Source organism: Bidens hawaiensis, unplaced genomic scaffold, assembly GCF_021521415.1.
Source record: "Bidens hawaiensis isolate Kalapana, Puna unplaced genomic scaffold, B.hawaiensis_p1.1 tig00009824_1, whole genome shotgun sequence".
In the NCBI taxonomy this organism is placed as follows: domain Eukaryota; kingdom Viridiplantae; phylum Streptophyta; class Magnoliopsida; order Asterales; family Asteraceae; genus Bidens; species Bidens hawaiensis.
In genome coordinates, this window is record NW_027491734.1 from 305,757 (window position 1) to 332,085 (window position 26,329).

At 33.9% G+C, this 26,329-nt stretch overlaps 1 protein-coding gene and 1 pseudogene across 2 annotated transcripts; both read right to left on the reverse strand.

Annotated features, from left to right (window-relative positions):
* Positions 1-941: 941 nt before the first annotated feature.
* On the reverse strand, positions 942-11,299 carry LOC143533610 (ABC transporter A family member 1-like; annotated as a pseudogene). Its single transcript, XR_013135390.1, has 38 exons — positions 11,102-11,299; positions 10,378-10,457; positions 9,988-10,159; positions 9,733-9,815; positions 9,374-9,590; positions 9,098-9,274; positions 8,961-9,020; positions 8,790-8,876; positions 8,484-8,716; positions 8,295-8,409; positions 8,128-8,217; positions 7,841-8,040; positions 7,637-7,749; positions 7,460-7,566; positions 7,325-7,387; positions 7,089-7,175; positions 6,901-6,999; positions 6,647-6,831; positions 6,502-6,556; positions 6,334-6,405; positions 5,356-6,239; positions 5,068-5,278; positions 4,911-4,994; positions 4,692-4,830; positions 4,474-4,601; positions 4,282-4,387; positions 4,052-4,198; positions 3,715-3,969; positions 3,493-3,628; positions 3,327-3,406; positions 3,129-3,236; positions 2,879-3,029; positions 2,648-2,784; positions 2,018-2,092; positions 1,638-1,938; positions 1,426-1,559; positions 1,289-1,346; positions 942-1,215 (listed from the first exon to the last, which is right to left on the reverse strand). The product of XR_013135390.1 is annotated as an ABC transporter A family member 1-like (transcript).
* Positions 11,300-21,029: 9,730 nt separating this feature from the next.
* Positions 21,030-25,214, reverse strand: LOC143533611 (AP2-like ethylene-responsive transcription factor At2g41710). The gene is made up of 10 exons (XM_077028328.1): positions 25,028-25,214; positions 24,710-24,956; positions 23,692-23,774; positions 23,534-23,542; positions 23,350-23,438; positions 23,183-23,256; positions 23,041-23,091; positions 22,758-22,822; positions 21,471-22,090; positions 21,030-21,385 (listed from the first exon to the last, which is right to left on the reverse strand). The coding sequence occupies exons 1-10, from the start codon at positions 25,137-25,139 to the stop codon at positions 21,320-21,322; spliced, it is 1,416 nt and encodes a 471-aa protein (XP_076884443.1). The 5' UTR covers positions 25,140-25,214; the 3' UTR covers positions 21,030-21,319.
* Positions 25,215-26,329: the final 1,115 nt, after the last annotated feature.

Sequence of the window (26,329 nt, forward strand, 5' to 3'; positions counted from 1 at the left end):
ATGTATAATTGTTATTTAGAAGTAAATATCTGTCACTTCCTTCTATAGTTTTTTTTCCAAAAATATCTACAAACGAACAGGATTAAGAATGAATAACAAATTGTTTTTTTTATCTACTAGAGTTGGTTTTTATACACAAGATTAATATTAAATTACTTACCTTTTTCCTTACGTCTCTTTCATATTATTTAGCTATTAAGTTTGTTTCACAACAAACTAGACATTGTTTTGAATCCAATTTTTAACCAAGTTGTTATACATTGCCAGAATATGTGAATATACAATATTCAATTGTTGCAATTGATGTTCAAGATCCCACGTTCCATTCATTTTACAACAGTCTCCTTAAAATTTTGCAGTGAATTGATAAGTAAACACGCTAGCACTTCTATTATTCACTTTTAACAATTTATACATAATTAATACAATAATACGTCAAATATAAATTTAAAATTTATAAATAATAGTTTGTTTTATAGATAACCGGTGGGATTCCTCCACACAAAGTGACATGAATTTGGTTGGTATCAGTTCGGTTAATTACGGTATTGGCATTCACCATAGCAACCAAAAGATAAAACCCAAAAAGTAAAGTCGTGATGTGTCCGAAATGAAATCGACACATGTTATACATCAATAGAAAATCATAACTAGTACCGGTTGTGATAACACCAATACTGATTTTGTGTATTCATCTTTGTAAATAAGTTAACACTAATTATTTAAGAAAAATGAAAACACGAGATAAAATTAAAAGTAAATATAGTTTACAAGAATTACATTGATGTAAAATTAAATGAAGTATACGTGTATACATGATTTTCAGTCCTATCAATCGTTTCTCTTTTTTCATTTTTTAACAAAGATCCCAATCGTAACATGTATCTATTCATGTTAAACCTACCGATTTGTAAAAACGCAAGGTACATCAGTGACAAAAACCCAATAAAACTATAATCATAATACACCCATGATTTGCATACATTTTCCGTTTGTGTATGCGTATGCAACTATGTAAAGCTATCGACTAATAACTCACTGAATCGGCTCAAATGCCAAATTCATACATTAAAAATAAAACGGATCAACACGCCCGCTCATCATCAACATTGGACGGATTTGTGTACTCAGACTCATGAATTGGCTGCAAAATGACTGAAAATAGTTTCAAGTGTTGACTGGCTTATACTATACTCTGCTATTCCTAGTTGGTTTCTGCATCACATATTATTTAGTTAGAAGAATCATATAACATAAAAAACATACATACATACACATATGCATACACCTGTTTCGCTCTATGAGTCCAAAAACATCGGCAAGTGAGAAGTCTCTCCACGTGGTAACTAAAAAAATGTTAATAAACTGATCAACCATTGAAAACTAAATATAATATGTATAAATTGATTAACAGCAAGCATGTACCTGATATTTAACACTCAATCCATTGGAACCTTGAGATGTGGCCCCAGGAAACGAAGCTAGAACAAACGAATCTATCACCGAGAATTTCTCTTTTGCTAACCACCATTCTGAGAAAATTGGTAGCGGGAGACCACCTGGCATGTCAACCACCAACTAGTCAAAATCCACAAAACATATACATACTTATGTGAACATGCATAAAGAAAAGGTACCATCACGGGCCAGCTGTTCAGGTAATTGCTCATCAAAGACGCCACTAGAGCCGACATTATCGGTAAGAGTTCTTACTCTTTCTTCGTTTCCAAGCCACCGTCCGATCAATATTATCATCTCTTTTGATAAACTAATCTCAGTGGCAGAAGCATCTTCAGATGTTATGGAGTCTGTCCCTCTAATACAAACCTCCAGGTCACCAAAAATGCTTCTTGGATGAGACGGGATGTCAAATAGCCTTTCTTGAATCATTTGACAGTGTCTTTCCAAATCACCCGAGCTCACTTCAGTAGGTTTCACCTAATCATAGAAATACATAAATGGTTACTTTCGGAAAAAAAAAGAAAGAAAAACAAGAATATAATCAAGAGATTTTTACCTCCAGTTCAAGATGATTTCCAAATCGTGTTTTTAGATGTTGTGGACTGCCGATACACCTTAGTTTTCCTCCAACCTTAAATTACATGGACCGAATTAGAGTTTCGGTAACCATAGATATTACAAAAGAAAAAATGCACAACGCTCCTTGTAGTTTGACCATTTTGTAAGTTTGGTCCCCAAAGCTAAAAAATTGCAAACTTAGTCCAAAATTGTGTGAGGGTTTCATGTTTAGTCCCCACCATTAATCCTGGTTAGTTTTTAAGAGAAAAGTATGTACCATCATGTAAGGGTGATTGCTTCTTTTCAAATTAGAAACCCTAATAAAATAGTTTTCAAAGTACAAAACTCCTAACGTCAACTTCATCACCTTCGGTTTTTAAATTGAACATTCTATTTGTGCTGCCCTAAGGTGATGAAAGAGTATTTTATTAGGGTTTCAAATTTGAAAAGACACAATTACCCTCACACGACTGACATATGACATCACAATTCCGTTAAAAACTAATTGGGATTAACGGTGGGGGGACTAAACGTGCAACCCTCTCACAAATGCTTGAACTAAGGGACAATTTGTGCAATTTTCTCTATTATAGAAAAAGGGGGGGGGGGGGTAGAAAGAGACTAATACCATTATCCCGATTCTTGTGCAAAGAGCTTGAGCTTCATTCATGCTGTGAGTAGTTAAAATAACAGCTGTCTTTCCGCTTCTAGTTGATAAACGAGATATAACTTCCCACATAAACCGTTTCGCAATAGGATCCATTCCTGGGAAATATCATTACACAAGTCTCGTTTTTTATGTCTTCTGATAAGGAAAACAATAAATACAAATATCATATATAAGTTATATATAAATAACCTGTGGATGGTTCATCCAAAAAAACAATAGGAGGATCTCCAATCATTGCAATTGCAACGGATAGCTTGCGTTTGTTCCCGCCACTTAAAGTGAATGATTGTTTAGAAGCATGCCTCAACAAGTCAAACTCTAACATCTTATCCATTACAACCTGCCAAATTTGAAACATTAGCTAGTGTGACATACAAATGTACATTTTATCCTCATGAAATCAGGTACAAAATATAGAAAACGGTTACGTAAGACATACATTGTCCAGCATGGATTCTGGGACGCCTTTTATTCTTGCATAGAGTTCAAGATGTTCTTGAACGGTCAGAAATTCTAGCAGAGCATCAAATTGTGGACAATAACCGATCTGAAACACAATTCAATAAAATATGTATATATACTAACTGTATATATTTAATCTAAAATATAATAATGAGTAAGAGAATGAATAGCCTACAAGCTGGCGAGCAGCTTTGGGATTCAATCGCATATCTTGACAAAAAATAAATGCAGTTCCATCACTTGGATATACTTCTCCTGCAAGTAATTTTACAAGTTTCAGAGAGTGAAATAGGTTGACTACTAGTCAAATACACGAAACTTGTTGACCAAAATTGATGTACCTGATAGCATAGATAAAGTAGTGGTCTTTCCAGCTCCATTTGTTCCCAGAAAACCAAAACATTCTCCTTCTTGGACTGAGAAAGTCAATGAATGAACTGCAACTTTCTTACCATGTTTTCTCCCTCCCGGGAATACCTAATATACAACAAAATGGTTAAACAGACTGCATTGCTTTTATCGTATTTTGAAGATAAAATGATGAATTAAAAATGTAAAATAACCTTGCGAAGATTACGCAGGTAGATAATGGCTTTATCAATGGAGCCTGAAAGAACCCTGTTTCTTTCAGTTTGCACATCTATATCTTCCTCAAGATCAATAACAGCGTTTTTTGTCAAAAGGGGTTCAGAATATGAATCAGAAACAGTTGGATCGATTCTTCTGAGCCGTTTCAGAAAGTCACTCATGTCAAATGAGTTTAATTTGTGGAGAGGGAAAACTTCAAGCCCAAGTGTTAACAGAAAATAAATGATACCCTGTCACACATAAAAAAATTAAATACTTTTATGCCATTTAGCAATACTGATAAACGATTATAATAAATAATCAGAAGCACACCTCAGCTGCCAGATAACAAATGGATCCACCAGACACATTCCACCTGAAATATCCTTCACTCGATCCGATTTTCATTCCTTGACGTAACAAAGCGAGTGAAGCGAGCCCGTCAGCAAAACAAAATCCTGGAGATAGTCGGAAGAAATTCTGGTCCAAAACATAGTGAATATTGTAAATCAATAGTATACTTATAAATAATCTATATTGACAAATTACTACTAATTACCAACCTTGAGAATAGAATTCAAGTTTTGAGTTGCTGGTATCAATCCCATAATGAATGATATTACCATGAGAACGATCCCCGTGAAAAAAGTGGACCAAGAGAACAACATTCTGAAAACATAATAAAACAATCAGCATAAAAGTGTGTAACATTTTGGACTTTTGGTTTCATGATGCCATGATAGCATTCGTAATACCTGTGCCATACTGTGTTCTGAAAAGAAAAAAGTGAGGCAATATGTTGAAGATGCAATTGCAAAACCATATTCCAACAGAATGAGCATTGTAGGCAATAAAGATACGCTTCCAATAAACTGTTCTAAGCCTACAGATATGAAAACAGTGTCTAAGATATCAAATCTAACACTTATAATATACCTTAAAAGGTATCATTAAATGGGAGTTGGAGATGTACCAAATATGTAAAAGAGAATCATTGCAAAAGCGGAAGGGGCTAAGAAGCTTATGAAGTCCCATATATATGTCGATACCCAATATGACAATATGGATACACCACTAATTAATTGTTGATGTTTGACTTTCACTTCACGCTCCTACATAAAACATGTACCATGTTATAACCAAAGAACAAAATCCCATAAATTATTTGTTTACATTGTAAGTGATTACATACCTTCACAATAGCAACAGCAAATGAAGCGGGAATGAAGGAAAAAGCGATACTCACAATAATAGCTGCTGAGACTGCATCCAGATCCTACACAGGTCATACAATTCAGCATTTAATACATGCCAGAAAAAAATGTTTTACTGTGAACAAAGATATATACGTGGCGTTGCAGGCGTTGAGTTTCGGTCATTGGTAACGGATGATTATGTGTTTGTATGGTCATATTCTCATTAAGTGTAGCCAGTCTAAGAATTGCAGCATTCATTAAATTGATAAATGTTGGTGCGGCATGCTGACATGTGCTGTTGTGTAGAACCGTGTACCCTATACTACCATCATCATTCTGTGGGTCCATTACAATGGCCCCATATCTGCATCAAGATAAACATAACAATGATAAGTGATTTACTTCTAGTAACAACAAACTTCCAAATGCAAGAAATTTAACCTTGACTCGTAAGACACGTTAAAGCTGGACATCAGGTATTCACTCATGGAAAGCAAAAGTGGGCCTAAAGTGGGCCCTGCTGCCTCAATAGCATCTTCTAAAGCCTTATCAGGATCAGGAAACCGGTATGTGCTCTCTTTAAACTTTTGAATCCACCCACCTTCTATATAATGTGAAACCTCGTGTGCAATAGGTAATGACAGATCAAAAGGAATGGGCCCACCGCCACCTTCGCCACTAAGTAGCGGATTAAAGTAGGAAGTTGTAAAGGTTAAAGATGGTTGATCAGGATGTGGCTTTAATTCCAACAACAGAAGACCAATAAACAAAAAGACTGCTGGAATTAATAACTGAAACACAATCGTCTTCCTGTCTCTTCGAGCTGATATCCATCTCTTTATAAGCAATGCTTTTGAATGCTTCCAGAATGTTGACTGTGTTATAAACGAAGGGCAACAGCTATGCACACTTACAAAGTTTAAAAAACTTAAGGCGGCTGTGATAAAAAGTGTACACACTCTGCCAACTGCCGAAAGCATTATCCCAATGACAGTTATATAACTTCCAAAAACTTTGAAACGAGATGTTTTACTTTTATCCTCAGCATAATCATCACAGATTTGAGATGGAATGGAATCAGGTAGAATAATATTACTTTTTTCTTCTGTATACTCGTCTTCAATAATGTCGGATCCTGCAACTCGTAAAAAAACCTCCTCTAGGGTTGATACAGATATTCCATAACTTTCTATGCCTATATCTGTAGGGCCCTCATGCTCCAAGCTAGGATCTGACTTTGTTATGCAGCTTTCAATTTCCCTAAACATGTACTCAAAGGAAGCGGAAGATATTAGAGGAAGCTTGAAAGAAATTTCAGTCCCAACCTGTAAATAATTAATACACATCAGCATCAAGATTGACCAATCACAAGTAACATTAAAACATTTTCTAAGTAAGCAAGCAAAACTTGAGATATACTTCGCTCACGCATGTTGCTGACGGAATATGTCTGTACACAATGTCAGCAGCTGCAGAGGCCCCAGGTGAAGTCTGAAAATTAGAAACAGTTAATGAAATGAAATGTGAGAATAATATAATGAAAAATTTCCAGAATTAAAAAAAGAAAGTTGAGCAAAAAAAGCACACCTTCACCAATGTAAGAGTATAGCCAACTCCATATTGGTGCTTCAAGTAGAGAGAACTGCTCAAAATAAAAATGAAAAAAATAATTACACCTCAACTTAAATTATGTAAAATAAAATTTTACAAATTCATGAAGAGGTGACACAACCTTCCACAGCATTTCAAAGAACCATTAGCCATAATTGCAATCCTGTCTCCAAGCACATCTGCTTCATCCATTGAGTGGGTGGTTAGTAATATTATTCTGCCTTTTTTTATTCTTTTGATGAGCTGCCATGTCAGCCTCATTGAATATGGGTCCATTCCACTAGTCGGTTCATCAAGAATAACAACCTAAGAAAAAAAAAAGAAAAATGAATAACCAATCGACAAATAAACTTGATTCTAGTATTCTAATCTTACCTTACTGTCTCCAATTAATGCTATGCCAAGAGACAACTTCCTTTTCATGCCTCCAGAAAGAGCATTAACAACCGTATTAAGTTTATCTGCCAATCCCACCTAATAGCCAAACAATATTAGTAACAGATCATGACGAATAATACACTGCAGACTTTAAGAAACTATTTTAGTAGAGTTTAGGAACTAACTTCATCAACCATTTCAGTTACACTGCTGTCCAAAGATTCCACACACACTCCCTTTATATTAGCAAAAATTTCCAAATGTTCCTTCACCTGAACATTAATAGTTCAAAAAATTGGATGTCTTCAAAATAAAAAATAAAACCCATAGGAGTGAAATAATACTGTATCTAGTAAGTAATAATGAGATGAAAACTTTTAACATCTAACTTCTCAAGAACCAACCGAATGCACTTACTTACCGTTAACTCTGGAAAAAGGATGTCATATTGAGGGCAAACACCTAAATTGTTCCTAATGTCTTCCTGCAGAAACAAAAAAACAGATGAAAATAATTTTCAACAAAAGCAACTCAGTCAGAAATTATAGTTTATTACCATGTCTGTTAAAATGCTTTGTCCAAAAACCAAGGCGTCTCCAGAAGTAGGAGCAAGAAGGCCAACAAGCATGGAAATTGTTGTGCTTTTGCCAGCACCATTATGTCCTGCAGAATCAACTTGTTAAAAAAACCACATATACTTGTATATCTCTACATGAAAAATGGATTCAGTTACCTAGAAGTGCAAGTATTTGGTTTTCATATAATGTAAGCTGTAAAGAATCGACCGCACAACAATTCCCCTTGCTACCACTATACACCTTGTGCAGATTCCTAATCTGAATACATCTGTAACCACAAACATGTATATAAGAATAATGCATGTATATATAATATATGCAATATAGAGTAAATATAAATTCATATAAAAAATGTACACCTGCCATCCAACTCTTGCTGCTTCATGTCTAAGCTTATAGCTTCCATTGCTGACTGAGATGTGCATTTCTCCTTGGAGTGATTATCACCATTAACTTCTGAACTGGAATATTTCTGTTTAAATATATTTATCTTACTCCAAAATCCTTTTGGAAAGATGTAGTTCCATGGGTACATCACCCCTCTCTCCTTGTTGAGAGCCTGATTATGTAAATGTTCAAAGTTAGCCTTTAATCAGTTAAACTAGTTAGGACTTACAAAAGGATGGTGACGTAACAGAAAATGTACCTTATCAAGATACAGGCCAATTGCAAAGTACAATAAGGAGTCGAACACCATCATAGCTAGACATACTAAAAAGCACACTCCAGAAGATGACTACAATGTACAAAGATAGTACATTTGAAAAAAAAGTTCAATAAAATTAAGTTAGATGTAAAACGAATAACACTTACCTGCCACATGTTGCTCCAACGGAGCCCAACATGTGCACGCTCATAATCAGCAAAATTAACTGATCCTAAAGCAAATGCTGTAGGCGAAAGCAAAGAAGCCAGCACCTTCAAAGCCCTACAAGTAAACAGCCATTTTAATCATCATAAAATCAAAAAGAACTATTATTAACTGCATATATGATAGCTTACATAGAAACAGCTTCATCATCGACTGTATAGTAAGGAAAAAAGGCTCCAAGAAAAGCAAGAGTTCCAACTGCCACAGCTGATTTTGCTCGTGTGAAGAAAGTAGAGATCAAAAAGGATAGCATTATGGCACTGAGCCCAAACAGAAAGAAATACATGAACACCAATGATTTATCACTGTACTTAAACAGCGTGTTCATTGTGCAAACAGTAATAATTGCTGATGAAATTGCAAACTGCAGAAACCATTAATCATAAGAAACAACTACCAGTTAAAAGAACAGAAATTCTTCTTAAAATATAAATCACCTGTAAAGCATATGTACTAAACCAAGAAAGATGAAATATCTCATCTTTTAGTCCCATCATGTAAAGCCCTTCTTTTATTTTCTGCTCCTGAAACGTTTTGTAGCAAATAACTAATTGGTAAGCCAAAGAGACATATATCATAGAGTTAAACTAAAAATAAGTATATCAAACCTTTTCAAAAACCGAATAGCTGATTAGGCGAGAGATGGAAAAAGAAACCCTAATAAGTACCTGGCATTACCGACTAGGTCAAATAAAACATATAAAATTCTAGTAAAACAAGGTCAAATAAGATGTTAGATACATACAGGACTCCCATAACATCCTTGATAATGGACTGAAACTCATCATCCGTATATTCACGAGTCGGAAACGGGGCTAGCCTTTATGGTTGATGGTGTGAATTGAGTCCATGGAATCTTAACCGAGTTAGGCGCCTTTTGTTGTGCATAAAAGATAATAAATGAATCCATGACTTGCTGGAGCTGAAAAAAAGCTTAAAAACAATTATGAATGTTAACTTATTCTATCCTATAAAATTCAAGTTAAGGACTAAATAAACAGGATTATAAACTGGAACTTACAGTTAGAAAACCGCTGTAGCCGTACTGCAAAATTGGTATCTGATTGAGGCCTAATTCCAAGTCATTTACATAAGGTCCATTTATATCCATGATGCTTTTAACATCTGGGAATCCTGAAAAGGCCCATGTGTGATTGAGCCGAATGCTATAATCATACAAATAAGGGCCTTGACCATGAAACACTACTGCTCCTTTTATTTTTGGATTCGAATAGTTCCTGTATCACGAAACAACATATAACTGAGTTGAATGGAGTCACGGACCCTTTTATACAATTCAAAGACAGTTTTTCCATGGGGATGGAGACAATTACAAAAGCAACCATATACAAGCACAAAGAGACGAAAGATACTACTCACTTTACTTCATCGCAAGCAGCATAAGCATCTGATTTTAAGTAGGTCTCAAGCTCTAACTCATCTGTGTATACTTTTGTAACCAGCTGTCAATATCAACAGAGAAACTAAGTTTGAGAACCATCACATCATTTCAAGCATGAACTTATATTTAAAAGTTAAAACATATGAAAACAACTAAATGGTAACAAAATCATGAAGAGGTAAAACAAAAAGTTAATACAAAAATATGAAAATGAAATTATCAGTTCAGTGTACCTTCATTAAGGGAAATTTAAGTGACAAAATGTCAATCATCGTCCTTGTATCACTCGTGTTAGGTGCAAAGGCCAAATACTCATTACTAGCAAACAATGATTGCAGGACTTGATTAAAAGTCGGGGATATATCGCTCATCCCCACTTCCACAAATGTATCTTTCTGAATGTATCTGTAAGGATTTGCAAAATAAACTTGCATCAAAACGATTATTTTCAATGCAATCATGTTAAACATGTTAATATCATTTCACTTGGTTATTTTTTATTATCTTGAGCAACTATCCCAAAAAGTATTTGATTAATACAAAGCATTTAGACAATTACAGAATTCTGTTTATGTTGTAAATGAGAAGAAATGAATGATATAAATAGAGCACAAAAAACATACGATTGAGCAGGGTGGATCTTTGTATCAACTTGTGTCCTTATGGCTATTAACATCAGCATCACCACCAATGGAAGCAGAATCTGGCCATAAATAAAAGAAGATAATCTCATTCTTCAGTTCTAACTTCTCAATTCTGCCTATTGCATAGATAAATTAACAGTATCCTAGTTTTAGCACCAAGAGCGAAATTATCATGACTAGCCCCAAATATCTCTCAAATATTTCAATATTCATTTAAAATGTATCAACACTTTTATTCGTTCCAATTTAACTACCAGTTTGATGTAATGTAGTTTTATAATTATTATTAGTTTACAAAGCCTTTCTGCCAATAGTAGGTAAATACATGAAAATCATCAATCAATGTTACATAGAAATTCCTCTATTATTCAGTTTTGAAGATGAACTACATGATTATGAGGAGCATTCTGTAATAACTAACATATCATCATATATCCTACAATAAACCTTTGACGTGTAAGCACTAAGCATCTAAACATAATTTCTGATCATATTAACTTATTTTCATCCTTGTGGTCTGGTGAACACAAAATGTGCAAATACATGTTAATTAAGCACATATTCGATCCGAAAACCCTAAGTTTAAAACAAACTAACATAACTAAACGCATAACTTGACGATCGATGTCAAATTAGTGAAATGAAACGATGAATTGAAAGCAATAGAGTGAATTGAAGAATAATAATTGAATGGAATTAGGACCTCAGCGAGAGTGATATAAGGATGGCGAATTTTGAGAAGCCAGTTCTTCCGAAGCATGGCTTTGAGTTGTCTCCATGAACTTCTTCTGCTCGTCATCATCTTATTTCCTTTTATTATTATTCGGTCCTCCATTAGAGGCTAAAACCCTAGGTGTTAACGGAAATTGAAGAAGATGATTTCAATGAAGACGCCAGTGTGTGTGTGTGTGTGAGAGAGAGAGAGTGGGTGTGGTGGAAGTTAGAAATGTGAATTTTGGAAGGAAGTTGTTGACGGAGGAGTGTTTCCGTTGTCCACCACCTCCGTCGACGTTACAATGTTCCGTCAAACTTACTCTTTCCTAAAGTGGCCTTTATTGTTATTTTTCTTTTCTTTTCTTTTTTTAACCACTTTTTTGTATTTTTCTAATTAAGGTAGTTTTATTTATTACATATTTCCCGGGAAAAAAAACGTTATTCGATATTTAGAACGAAGATGAAGATGAATGGAGATGGAGATAGTGAGGAAAGTGAGTTTTGGATTTATGATTATAAGGATTGTGTTGGGTCGATTAGGAGCTTTTTTTATGTAAGACTTGAAATCCTTTGATGACTAGACGTTTGATTTACGGAATTATTATGTATTGATTGTGGATTTTCTAGCGTGTTTGAATGAATTATTGACGGTTCATGGAATGAGTGTGGATTTCCGTCAGGGTAGTTTTTAGACAAAACATGGTTAGACTAATTCTAATGTAATTTTGACTTATTTGTTGATGTTATGATTTTATAGGTTTTTCCCTATAGTAAGTATATAATGTGAACGTTTATTTATAAATTATTTATAAAGTAAGAATAAATATTAACTATTAACTCAAATTTGGTTTAAGTTAATTAGTTGTCTCATTTAATTCGATCAGTATTGACATGACCTATCTTAGTTGGTCCTTTTTATTTTCCTTAGTGGCAAAAAAATTATAGATCCGTTAAAGCCTATTTATAAGGACTCATTATGTAATCCCCTTGGCCCTATCTATTATTATTATTATTATTATTGTGGTAAGAAAAAAGTATAAACAAATTTGAGGGTACGCGTAAAGTTTAGCCACATTGTACGTGTGAGAATGATAGAAGTTGAGAAAATAAGAAATTAAGAATTAAAAAAAATAACATTTGCACTTAACCTTCACTTGATATTTTAGGGTGGCTAGAAGAACGAGAATAGAAGGGTGGCTGGTGGGTAGGGCTAGTGGCAGCTGGTGGGTCATCTTTGAGTCTTTGACACATGAATATTATTCCTAACAAATAAAAAACTATAAAAACTAAGTGACAAATTAATGAAATTCAAAATAGAACATCCTTTTCCAACCCCCCACTATAATAACTTTTGTTTTAATAATTAGCAAAATATATCCTTTAATTGGTTGAGTTATAATAAGAATATTAGTTTTTCTAATAAGGATAGGAAATAATCTTGTCCATTTATTTTAAAATTGAATGGTTGAGATTAGATTAGAGAGATCATAAAGTATAAAACAAGGGTAAGGGCATAATAGAGATAATACATTTGTTGACTTTCTCTCTCCACATGCAAAGCACATGTCAAATACCTCCATCATTTTAAAATGCTCATAACTTTTTTATACGACATTTTTTTTTCAAAATAATTTCACCATAATAACAAGTGTTTTTTATCTTTTATATGAGTACTGTATTGCTATATAAAAATAAAAATAAATTTCGTGGGTTTTTTACAAAGTGTGTTTTACAAAATTGTGTTATACAAGTGTGTTTTATTTTTTCATAGTGTTTTTTGAGTTGTATTTTTTACATTGTGTAATTTAATTGTGTTTTTCATTGTGTTTTTGTTATTGTGTTTTTATTTTTATAGTGTTTATTCTATTGTGTTTTTTACATTGTGTCTTTTTCATTGTGTTTTTCATAGTGTTATTTTCTGACGAAATTTCCGAAGACTTTTCCAGCAAGGTGGTGGCGGTGGGTGGCGGTGGGCGGTGGTGGTTGTAGGAGATAAGTGAAAATTTAAGTGGGTTTTAATTAAGTGGGTTTTTGAAATTAAATTAAATAGGTTTTCAATATTAAAGTATTAGACAAAAATATCCTTCTTTCTATTCTTCTTAGGATAATCAAACTTCTTATTTGATCTTTTCTCTCCTTAACTTTACCTAAACTAATCATTATATACTGAAAAATTGTTATTATTTTTTCTTATTTTTATTCACATCCACTTGTGTTTTCCTTATTTATATTTAAAAATGTTTTTTATGAGTTAACCAATGAAAATAAGAAGTATGAAATATACTCATTAAATTTAATATGAATCAACATTTATTTTTTTTCTCGATTTTTTTTAAAATCAGTATTTAAACCATATTCAATCTTTTGTTTAGAAAATAAAGTAAGTTATGTGTGTGCAAAACTAAGAAGAAAGAAATAAAAAATTATATAGTTATTATTAAATGGGTTTTATATATTAAATTTGCATTTTCCGTGTTCTAAAAATATACCCAGAGAAGTCGTTGGTTTGAAAAGTTCTAACCTTGGTAGAGCAGCCTTGCTTGACGTTGCATTTGCATGTCCTTTTACTTTTATTTTCTAAGTTATTAATTTCCATTTTTATTTTATTATTTGATAAACCTTAGTAGCCATACTTAAAAGTGTATACTACACTACACTATTGTTAGTAGACAATTTTTTTAGAGCGCAACACTCAAACATATATATATATAAATGGCATGAATAATGGAATATACTATTTTGATGAAATGAAAACAAAAATGATATTTGGTTGATCAATCGAATACAATCATCTATTAAGTCTTACTCAATGTGGTTTGATGGTAAAAGTGTTAGTGTTATTTAACAAAGGCTGGAGTTCAAGACTCACAAAAGACAAAAGGTACAAAAGGTGAAGAATAAAAATAGTTTCAAAAAAGAGTAATCTATTACATAAGGATTATCGTCCTCTAAACATATCAAAATCATTCATCCGTCCCTGACTTTCTTTTCATTTTATTCCTTCATTCACTATGCTCTCTCGTCACCGCCACTACAACGACAACCATCACGATCACCACCATTAGGTAGTGTCTGTTACACAAGAATGACAAGCAGAATGGAATCATCCATAATAGAAAATAAAGAAAAAATGATGTTTGGTTGGTCAGTGAAATAGAATCACTAATTACACAAAGAATCTTACTGTACCTAAAACATTAAAACTATTGCTCTGCACCACCCCCCCCCCCCCCTTTTTACTTCATTCCCTCATTCAAACATACTTTCTCAATAGCATAACGTAGCAACTACCACCATCTCTATTTCTATTGCCACCGCCACTTAACCACCACCACAATCATCGTTGCTATCACCCACCGCCGTTGCCACCGCCATCACTATTGTTGTCCCACCCCCGTCACACCGCCACCACTGTCATCACCTCCACCACCCGAGGCCACCGCCATCCTCGCCACTACCACCACTCCTGCTGTCACTATCACAACTTTTTTATTTTAGTAATTTTTTTATTTTAAAGTAGAGGTTTTTTGTCATCTGTATTTTATTTATGTGTTTTTTTCATACCTAACAAACATGATAAGGTAACGATTCATTTCATTCTCATATATTAAACAAGCATGACAACATAATAGTCACGATTAATTTCTTTCACTTGTTCATTACATTTATCGTCATCAATTACCTCATACCAAACAGACGCTTACTAATTTTTATATTTAGTAAAAATAATTTTCATTTCTTTTGTTTTTTTAGTCTACAAAATAATATAAAGTAATTGTTTATATTATTCTTATAAGTTAACTAAATATAAAATAGAATGGTAATGATCTATTTAATTTCATTATCTTTTTAATTCTCTCGCTCGTTTCATTATCGCATGTCAAACAAACTCTATTATATCCACCACATAATTTGAATCAAAGAGAGACATCTCAACTCAAGACTTAGATACTACCGTACCAAAGGCCTTTGATAACATTACAATTCTGTAAGTAAAATTTGTCAACTAAACGAAAGGAAAAAAAAATAATATGTTAATCATATTAGCCGTTATAGAAAAAACTATAATATATTATTAGATGCCATAATAGAAGTAGACCATCAAATAAGGACGTCATTATCTTATCACCTTCAGGAGTCAGGAAAATAAAAAAAGAAGGAAATATTAGCGTTCTATATTTATTAATTTTAAAGTTCAGTTAGACACGCAAAAAATGATATTCAAATTCTTATTTTTTAAATTATTGTGAATTAACAATAGCGATTGATGGCTTATATGGACGAACATGAGTGAGGGGCCGGATGTTTATTATTATTATTATTATTATTATTATTATTATTATATAGCCGATTCTTGACAAGATTTGGGTCAAATTAAAACGATACCTATCAAATATTATACAGGTTTTCCATATGGGTAACTATATGCTATTTCTTTTGCCTTTGTTGGCTTATAAAACAACTTGCCTTATACGATTAAGTAAATTATAGAACGTCGTCCATTAACACGTTATCTTATTATGTTTGTTGTCACTTCTAGCTCTTTATTAGTTGTGTTTAATAAAAATTGTCGTTTCAAAAGATAAAAAAAATCTAAAGGTGTTTGTGTAGTTTTAATGAGGCAAGTTGTGATTACGGCTTAAAAACTTGTCATGCATAGTAAGATAAGATTGTGCACTTTATTTAACTCAACAGTCAACATCTTTTATGTTGCATTTAACCCTACTTGAATATGCATGCATATAACTCTTAAGGAAAATTCAAAAATTCATAAAAAATTTTAATTACTATATTCATAATAAATTTTAATTACTATATTGCAATTTGGAACAAATACATAACCTTTAAAAAATAAGAACATGATTGACAATTGTCACTTGGTTCTGTCATTTTCATGTTACGAAATATGGAGATGAATGATTCATCTACGTGTCAATTTTTATGGTGACGGGGCGGTGGAAACGTTGTCAAAATGACAACACACACTATTCTATTTATAACATACTAGCTAAATGCCCGCGCGATGCGGTGAGGTGTGCACTCAACTCGACATCGAATGCATAATCATTGCCAATACACAAGTCACCTAATAATAGTGCGCGCGTAGACCGAAATTTGGCGCATAGCTCGTACAAGACCTGTTGCGTGTAACTAAAGAATTAACATGCATAACCGGACCGGAAAGCACATTACCGAAATTAAAAATGCTTAACCAACACCAGGTGTGTAATTCATGCCAATTACTGGCGCGGGGCGCTGGGTTAAGCGCTTTTCAAAACTGGACTATGTGTGTTACGTGGTGCTGGACACCAAGGGCTAAGCTTCATTGAGACACGGAGTGGCCCCGACCCCTCTTGTTTTTTTGCGTAGTAGTGTAAATTTACTCGTTTTTTGCCGAAAATTTTTATACGTAGTGTAAGTTTAGCCTTTTTCAGCCGAAAATTTGAGCCCGACCCTCCTCGTTTGTGAAATTTTGTATACATTTTAAGCTCAGCCCCCTCGGTGCCCCAGTCCAAGCTTCACCACTGTTGGACACACATTTATCGGCCTCGGTACATGTAAATAACAACATTTGCGTAACCATACAATAATTTCAAATAAATCGTTTTTTAAACCAACTTGTTTTAGCCCGAAACCGTTCCTACTCGACAACATTCTGACATGGCCCCTTACTACTCGAACTTTTATCGACCCAAACCTTATTAACCCTTTTTTGTATCGACTCGTTCCGACTCATATCCAGTTTTAGAGATGTTCAACGAAACCGGTTCATGGACCCGAACCGGACCCGAACCGGTTCCTACCCGTTTTTTGTAGGAACCGGACCCTATCTGATTCAACCCGATGATCCGTGACCGGTTCTTGCATTTCTGAGTGGGGGCGGGTAGGAACCGGAACCGAACCGGAACCGGTTCCTAACTGTTTTTTTGGCCCTTTTTTGACCGTTGGGGTCAAAAATAGCCGTTTTTTTGACCGGTTACGGTACAGGAACCGGGTTAGGAACCAGTAAGAACCGGTTAGATAGGTTAGGGGTCAGAGGGTGGGAGAACCGGTTCGGTTCCCTAACCGGTTCGAGCCTGGAACCGGTTTAAAAGGGGGTTTTGAATATAGGAACCGGTTAGGAACCGGTTCCGGTTCCTAGTCCCAAACCGTTTTGAACATCTCTATCCAGTTTTATAAATAGCCCGGGCTCGTCGACTCGATATGTTGCCGGTTCTAAATGTTAATCATGTAACATGTTGATTTTTAAAAAATGAAAAAAACTATAGCAATATCATACTCAAATTAAAGAGAATAAAATGCTCGTTTTTATGGTGTAATTATTTTGAAAAAATAATAACGTGTGAAAAAATTATGGTCGTTAAAAAGTCGTGGTGTAGTTGGTTTTGAATTAAGGGGTATTTGTGTAACTATTTTTAAAATTTACCAAAAAAGGAGTGAAGCTAAAGGACCAAAGTTGTAAGTGTATTTAGAAATTTAAGAGGTTTTTAACTCATGCTTTATATATATTTACATATAGTATAGATTTTTGTACCAACTCAACCTTTTGTTATCATATGACAAATTGCATACTTCCAACAATTTTTCATTTGAGTAATAATGCATGCATTTAAAATCGAACATTTCAAATTATAGTTTAAATCGATACTTTGAAAAAATACAGTTATTAAATGGCTACAAAGGTGACTAATTTCTTTCATGTCATAGTTACTCATGAAGATAAATAATTACACAATAATAAACATTTATATATAATGTTAAACTAGGTTATAACCCGTGTATCACACGGGGCTGGATATCGAACATTCTGAAATTAAGAATAATGTATGATAAATAAATAAAAATTATATTTAACAATGTTTCATTTATAATTACATATAAATGTCATTTGAGTGGACATGCAAATCTTTTCTACTTCTGAACACTCATTCGAGACCTAAAAATTAAGGTTTTATCTACTTCAAAACACTTATTCGAGACCAAAAAGTGGCAGATATTTATAACTCCAGTAAGTTAAAACTTGTGTATTACATGAGATTGTAATAAAACAAAACAACAAAAAAATATAATACTACAAATTTCAGTTCATACCACCAAAACTAAGAAATACAAACCAATAAGTGGGAACAAAGATCTATATAAGATATAATTTGAGGATGGTTCCTATAGTGGAAGACAATAATCCTTGCTACTAAACTAAAATCCCATCAATAATAAATAATAAACAAAGTGACATACAAACATATAAAATTTGTAGAAAGGATAGCCAAGTTCCATGAATTTTCAGCTTTTAACAATTTTGTTATTGTGAACTATAACTTCCAGTCAAATATTTGTCTCAAGTCATTTTTTGGTTAACGAAAATCGAACCAATGCTCAAAACCGAATTAACTAAAACCACGTTAACCGAAATCAATCAGTTTTTAAACTATTTTAACCAAATAATTCAGCTCAAAACCAGACCAACTTGCGCACGACCCTAAATGTGATGAGAAAGAATAAAATAAAGAAGTAAAATTACCTAAAATCCATAAGGCAACAAAATTTCAACTTATGAAAAAAAGGGAAAAAATCATAAAAATAATTAAGGAGCCCGTTTTGACTTGTCCATTTTGGTCAACCAAGATGACACTTTTTTTAAAACGGGCCATTTACACCCAAACCAAGTTAACACTTTTTGAAAACGTCAGATGCCGTTTAACCAAAACCCTTTGGATCCGAATTCATTTTGACATGTCTCCCAAAATCCATTCTGACCCGGCCAACACTTCAGGCTTGATTTAGAAGCCGATCGTGAGCTCAATTTCAACTTGTTTGCATCCACAAAACAGTAAGCATGAATGAATCCCAAAAATCAACCACTTAATACTTTACATGGGCTTTCAGCTTGATCTATTAATTATTGATGCTAATAAAATAGGCTACTATCAAGTTTTACATGGTCACACCAACAACATTAATGCTAATACAGTAGGCTACTACCAGTGTGGCTAAACCCCGATGCATGGTGAAGACACCAAAAACTTTAAACTCTCCATTGCTGTTATGTTCGACTGTTTTTTTCAAACAGAGAATCAAGCACTGGGTGGGGTCAAAATTCATTAGAAATGAGTCAATGACATATAAACTACTTACAAAATATTAATGTCGCCAATAATAAAATTAATAGTCCAAACAAACCTGTTTTCTTAAAATAATTTGTGCGTACCATATGCCAAAGAATTTCTAACTCTTTCTACCTAAAGCTAAATTAAATATAAAATGAGTGAATCGATATAATAAAAGAATCCAACTAAAAATTAGAGTTTCCCACGTGAAAGCAACAAAATGAAATCCAAAATGGTAATTACCTTGAATCCATTTGCCAATGTTTTTGCAAAGAACCGGTTCTCCAAAACAGTGCCTGCAAAAAAATAAAAAATAAAAAAGAAGTGAAATCTAGTAATGTCATACATATTAAAATCCATGGTTTTTAAAAAGGAATTATAAGAAACATCGCCAACCATTCAATATATATTATTGTCCGATTTGGACTCTTCCACATACTTTTCAAGGTAAACTCCATCGGAGCCTCATATGTAGTTTTTTTTCAAATTCTTTGTAACCAGTACATTGCTCTGTTTAATAAGATGATGTAATTTATATTTAGCATACCAGGAGTAATGGTGGCACAAGCAATTGAACATACCATATAAAAGAAACCAACACCATAAACAAAATGTGATGAGAAGCAGTGTATGGATTTAGTGTGCAATATAGAGAAACGCCGATTGTAATGCTCACCCAATTACAAGTAACTTACATCACTCCGTCCTCCTATTAATTTTTCTAATATACAACCAATAAGCAGAGATACTTAATAATGCATATTTTCAACAAAATTAAATCTACCAAACAAAATCCATCAGCCTTCAACAGAAAGAAGAAATCAAAACCTTATTTTATTACATTAGTACATAATTACGTAAGGAAAATATATGTAGCTTACAAAAAACAATCTTGCTACTTGTAAAGAATATTGATCGAGCAAAATTCGAACGTGACAAAAACAAGCTCTTTGCTTCGAAAGTGACAAAAACATGCTCACAGATATTTTATCATCAATGATGGAACCTTGTTTCGTCGTTTAGTTTTCACCAACTCTCAAAATCAAATAAAAACTAATCACCCAAATGTTGTTGGAGTTCTACATGATTATTAGGATACATTAACCCAAGTTATGTAAGGTTTAGCAATAATGTGGATAGCAGTTTTCGAACCCGCGTAGGTAAAGTCCAGGGAATTTCTAGCGATATTTGATAGCAACTCTGACTTCCAGATTATGTTATTAAACTGCTAAACATAATATAAATACTAGGATCCTGAAAATGCTGAAAACCTTAACTATCTGCCTTTGCCGATAAAGTTGAGAGGTAACCCGGACTACCCCTCAATCCTCCTAAATCCGCCCCTGCATATTGTGTTTTAAAACATGCAACTACATGAACAGTGTTGAAATTGAAAAGATCCACTAGTTTGTATATGAAAATGACGACACTTTCTATGAGTTGAAGAACTCAACTCTAAAGCATTCCATTACATATGTTAAGTCTACTAATAAGTGATTGGATGGATGAGAGAAAGGAGACACGTCAAAGGTGTCCATGTAACGTTTATAAAATCATCTTAAAGAATTGAATCACCAAGGCAACGCTCCTTTAAACGATAAAGGTGTAACGGGCTTGAAGCAATTAATAGACTTCCATTGCTGTTTTAGATTTGTTTTTTAACAGCAAAGCTACAATACTCCTAGAACGTACTTACGATTTGGTAAATATACTTCTTCTAATGAGATCTTTCAAGATCTCAATTCGAGCCAGAATAACCTCATTTGCGGCCCTGGTGCACAACTTACAAGTTACAAGATCTTTCAAAAACTTTAAAACAACTTTCCTATACTTCATATAATAGTGTACCCTTTATAAATAGAAACTTCTATGATAGTAATATGTTTGCTATTAAACATCTACTTACACATTCCTGCATGCATATACATGTATATGTATATCTTGCAACTCTCTCTATATCAAAACTAAGGTAACATACCAACTTTGTCTTGTTCTAAGGCAGTACGAGATAGTCGTTATCGATCCTCTGAAACATTGTACCATGCATCTAAAAGTTTTTCCAAGAGAATTTGGACAAAATAACACGCATTTTACTTGTATCATGTAGGTAGCAAGTCCTCCTGTTGGAAGTAAGTATAATCTGAACTCGTCTCGGTCTTTGTAGCATGATGTTAAATATTCAAAACGCCACAAATTAATTTCCATAATAATAGTTTAGAAGATAAAACAAATGATCAAACAGATACTGACCTCCACAGGCTGAGAAGGTCTTGGGCGGAGAGATGGGACAAGGGTTGACCAAAGTATCGGGTCGGTCAACGGGTCAATGGTATTATAATTGGTCAAAAGCGGTGCAGACAAGAAAGGAGTCAATGGGTACGTGTTCCTATCAATCTCCAACCCTAATCCAACTCCAAACCCTTCACTTGCGCCACCATCATCACTTGATTTCTCAACCGCTTTTCCATAATCCATCTTATTGATATTATTTTTATTTTCATTCTCATCATTTTCAACATCCTTTTCAGCTTCCTTTTTTAAAGCTTTTTCTTGTAAGCTTTTGTAAGCTGCAGATCTTGATAGTATACTCATGGCAGAGACTGACGACCGTTTGTGTTGTTTTGGTTCATGTGACACACCCAAACGAGGTAGTTGATACGGTTCAGTGGATTCGGTTACCCATTCTGGTGTTTTGTGTTCGGTTCCAATGTCTTCGGAGCTACCGTAATTTGTTTCTTCTGATGTTTTTCCTTGTGATTCAGTTTGGGAGGATTTGTTGGGGCCCCACCATTTAATGTATGGTGTAAGATCGATTTTTCTATCCATGCAAAATCCACCAACGTATTCGCTCTCGGTTGTTGCATCGTCACCTGCAGTGTAATAAGTTAGGACACAAACAAATAATTTGGCAACGGTATATGCCTTGTAAACGAACCGAACATTCAGTGAAGCGTTCGATGGGAAGTCATGAACAAAATAACTTTTGTTCATTTAGTTAAACGGACGAACACATCTCATTTGCTCATCGACGTCCGCTATTTTACGTTTGTTTTAAGAACGTTCATTTACGTTCGGTACGCTCGTTATGTTCATTAAAATTTTTAAGGTCCATTACACTTCGTCTATTTTTAATAACTTTTTCAGCCCAACTTATTTTTAACTGGTTTTAACTCGGTTAAGTTCGTTCACCTATTTTCAGTTTCGTTAATCGTTTGTTTATTTAGTTAATGAACGAACATAAACGTACACAAACACGTTCATTCTCTTAACAAATGAACACGAACAAGAAAACCCTGTTCATACAGTTGTTCGTGTTCAATTGTTTGTTTGGTTCAAGTTAAAAGAACGATGCTCCGTTCGGTTTTGTTCGATTCTACAAGCCTAATTGTAATGTGGGTAGGTTGGGCAAGTTGGGTAACAGGTCTAAACAGGTATGTGTTAGGTATTAAGTGAGTTAAACTATTATTAGAAAAACAAAGATATTAAACAATAATCTAGATAAATTTTTTTTGTATTTGGAACAAAAATCTTGCTTACCGTGATGCATGCGGCTGTGGTAATCAGCTCCAGCAATTCGGCCCAAAGGCGAGTCCCATCTAGCACTGTTTTACAACAGAAAGCGAAATAATATTATAAAATAATTTTAGTTAATCATATTTAGAATGTGCCAGGTGGTTGAATGGGAATGTGCCAAATAATATCACATATTCACATCTGTGATATGATATGCTTTTAGCTAAAAAGGGTAGGAATTAACTAACAATACTTTGTTGAAGTATACATGGCTCCCTTTTGGACAAAATTATTAATAATTAAATACCTGGAAACTCCATGACATTTAGAGGTTCCCCTTGAGAAACCACTACCTTTTCTGCAATAATTCCATGTCCAAAAAAGTTAGCAAAATAAAGCAGAAATAATTATACACATGCATTATTAGACTATTAGTCGCGTTTTTTTACCTTCTGAGTGATGCAAGGTAATCTTCTCTTGATAGGTTTTGCATCTCTTCAAGATCTCTTGTATAATCTGTGACCTGTCAACAACAAATGATCAAAAAACAAAATCAAATAATGAAATACAATTTTCATAAAATGAAACAATAGAATGAGAGTGTATGATTTCTCACTGGAAAATTAATAAGTGTCCCGGGACCACAGTACTTTAAGGCAGCAAGATCATATGCTCTGGCTGCAGCTTCCTCATCATCATATGCACCTAAAGATATGTTTAGCGTAAGATAATAAAAATGAAAGAAGAGATTATAGTATTAATAAATGCAGATTTCAGTAAATGATCAACTAGATTCTTACCTAAGTAAACTGTTGAAATAGATGCCAAAATCCATGCCCATAATCCATACAAAAGAAAACAGAAATCAGATTAGGTATCATTGCAACATATATAGATACAGACTACAGAGATGCGCATAGATATACAAACACAAAAATACAGACAGAGAGGATTAAACCTTGCTTGCCCTTCTTATTCTGATTCTGATTCCAGGTATTTTTATCCCATAGATGTGCTTCATAACGACCAGTCCATCTATGCCTAGTATCATTACAGATTCCAACAAAGAAAAAGTGAGAAAATGAGAACTCTGTAAGAGTGCATGATGTATAATCTTAAAAGGAGAAAGTTAAAAAGCGGGTTTGGACAATTGTTGCAACCAGCAGCACTTGCACAATAAAAAGATATCACATGTGAGAAGCAATAACCTTATTTTATATGTTGAATGCTACTAAATACAATATCTGTTTCATCAATAATTAAAGGTGATTTCCATATCTTTATATGATCATATCCATTAAACTCAATCAACCAGATACTTTGAAAGACTTGACCAAGCTAAGTCGGCAGAGCATGCGGCTTTGAACCGTGTGGTCAAGGGTTCGAGTCATAACAACTCTGAATTAATCTTTATCCGTTCTAAACACTACGCGACTAAGCTAGAAGAGGGTCCATCTCATGTTTTAAATCTTCCTAAAAACATTAATTAATTAATTAATTACCTGTCTACAACCACTTAACAGTATTTCTATACAAGTAAACTTATACTAAATACAATATACAATCGAGCTAGATTCTAGACTATGCCCAATGCGGATAGCAAGGAAACGAAGGAACGATTCGTCAGCAATACGAAATTCACATGCTAATTAATAACCGTTCCAAAAATCAAGCTTAAAGCCAAACCGTAAGCCTCACATCCATATCACATATGACCGCAACAATCAGTATCGATACCGGCAACCATTTCAATCCAATTAGTAGACTTATGCTTCTAGTTTAACACAATCTGTAATCTGTATAACATCATCCAATGTTTTGTAGTGGATCACTGGATCTAGATCACATAACACACAAATAAATTGATGCACAATTTTATAAAATTTTCCAATTCCATTAAAATTGACTTCGCCTACGTAATTAAACTCAAAAGGCACACAGAAAAATCAAAATCGGCGATTAATTAGGTGTAATACCTAGTAACACCACGGTAGATAGAGCTGCGTTTACCGGCAGCACAGGGAGGCATCTTACTGATTCGCTCTTTGGCCGTGCATCCTAATCTCTCCTTCTTCGACTTCTTCAATCCTCTGTACTTCACCATCAACTGCTGCTGCTGCTGCTGATGATGATAATAACTACTACCACTCCCCTTCGTCTCGCCGCCTTCCGATTTCATGACCGGATCAGAAGACGATGCAGTAGCCATTTCAAACCCTAACCCTAAGAGAGAGAAATTACAATTAGAGATATGAGATATAGATATAACTGTGTGTGTGAATATGTATACATACATAATAATAATAATACGTGCGTCAGCAAGAGGATGAAAACAACAGTGAGGAAAGATGGAGGAGAGTGTGAAATGACGAAAGTGGCCTCGAGTGATGAGTAGAAATACTGCATAACGGCTAGAGAGGGTATGATTGTAATTTGGACTCTTTTAAATAAAACTCATGAGGCTGGCAGGTGATAATGATATTCATGATACACCCAACAAAAGTTTTACAAATGCACAGACTGGAATCTTAGGCCACTTTCTTTCTTTGACCGTACTTTTGAGTTTTCGTGATGCAGATCTATGTATATTTTACCTTTTGTTTTTTTTTTTATTTTACCGACCCCTATATTAGAAATAATATTACCGTGTTTTTCGACATACATATAATATATGTGCATGTAGTGGCGAAGCTAAGTTTCGAACATGTATATGCATCTAAGTCATAGAGGTGACTGAAGTCACTAAGGGGTGACCGAACTCAATAGCTATAAAATTTTTTTAACGAAATAGTTAAAATTTACACTACGAAGCGAAAAAACGACGGTGACCGGGGACACACCCAATCCCTCTTATCCTACGCCATCGTGTATCTGCGTGTATATTGTTATTAATTTCCAGACAACAGATGGGAAGTAGAGAAGATAAAGTTTAGAGATATCGAGTTAGAAAGAAAATCATCACTCTCCATAGCCAATAAAGAAATAGAACTGTCCACAGTCCACGTTCAAAACTATAACAATATATAAGTATAGAACAAGTGCTTTTACTTGTGCTTTGTGGCGAAGCGTGTTAAACGCATTACATGTTCAAAAGCTACGACGGAGACTCGGTCGATATCTCTAAAACATTATAGTAGTGTAATCATCAGTGCATATATTGTACTCGAAACATGTAGTGTGAATAAAAATGTAGAGAATATATAAACTTTTAATGAAATTTTAAATTGATGAACTACAATTTAGAAATAATACTCTATTTGAACAATTTCTATATTTTTGTCAATGTTATAAATAATAGTTATTATGGTTATCAACACCTAAAATAGATTTGGCTTCTTCTTCAAGTTTTCTCATCCCTATATAATATTCTATTGTATCTCATTGTAATATACACACATATTAATGAAATCTCCATATTTCTCCCTACATGTTCATCTCCTATTGTTTGGCTATTAGGCTGGTTTCAAAATACGTTATCAGCACGAATTGCTTTTGTGAAGTCGGATAACATATCATAAAGTTGTGAGCACAAATAGTCGGACTCTTCTACAATCGCTTACACTAAAATCTTGTTCAGCTAACAGAAGGTATGTCAT

Coding starts and splice junctions, on each gene's coding strand:
- LOC143533611 (XM_077028328.1), bottom strand. CDS start 25,139: ATGCAGTATTTCTACTCATCACTCGAGGCCACTTTCGTCATTTCACAC. Junction 22,823..23,040: donor AAATGTCATGGAGTTTCCAG/GTATTTAATTAT, acceptor GTTGTAAAACAG/TGCTAGATGGGACTCGCCTT. Junction 22,091..22,757: donor CCACAGCCGCATGCATCACG/GTAAGCAAGATT, acceptor ATTACACTGCAG/GTGACGATGCAACAACCGAG.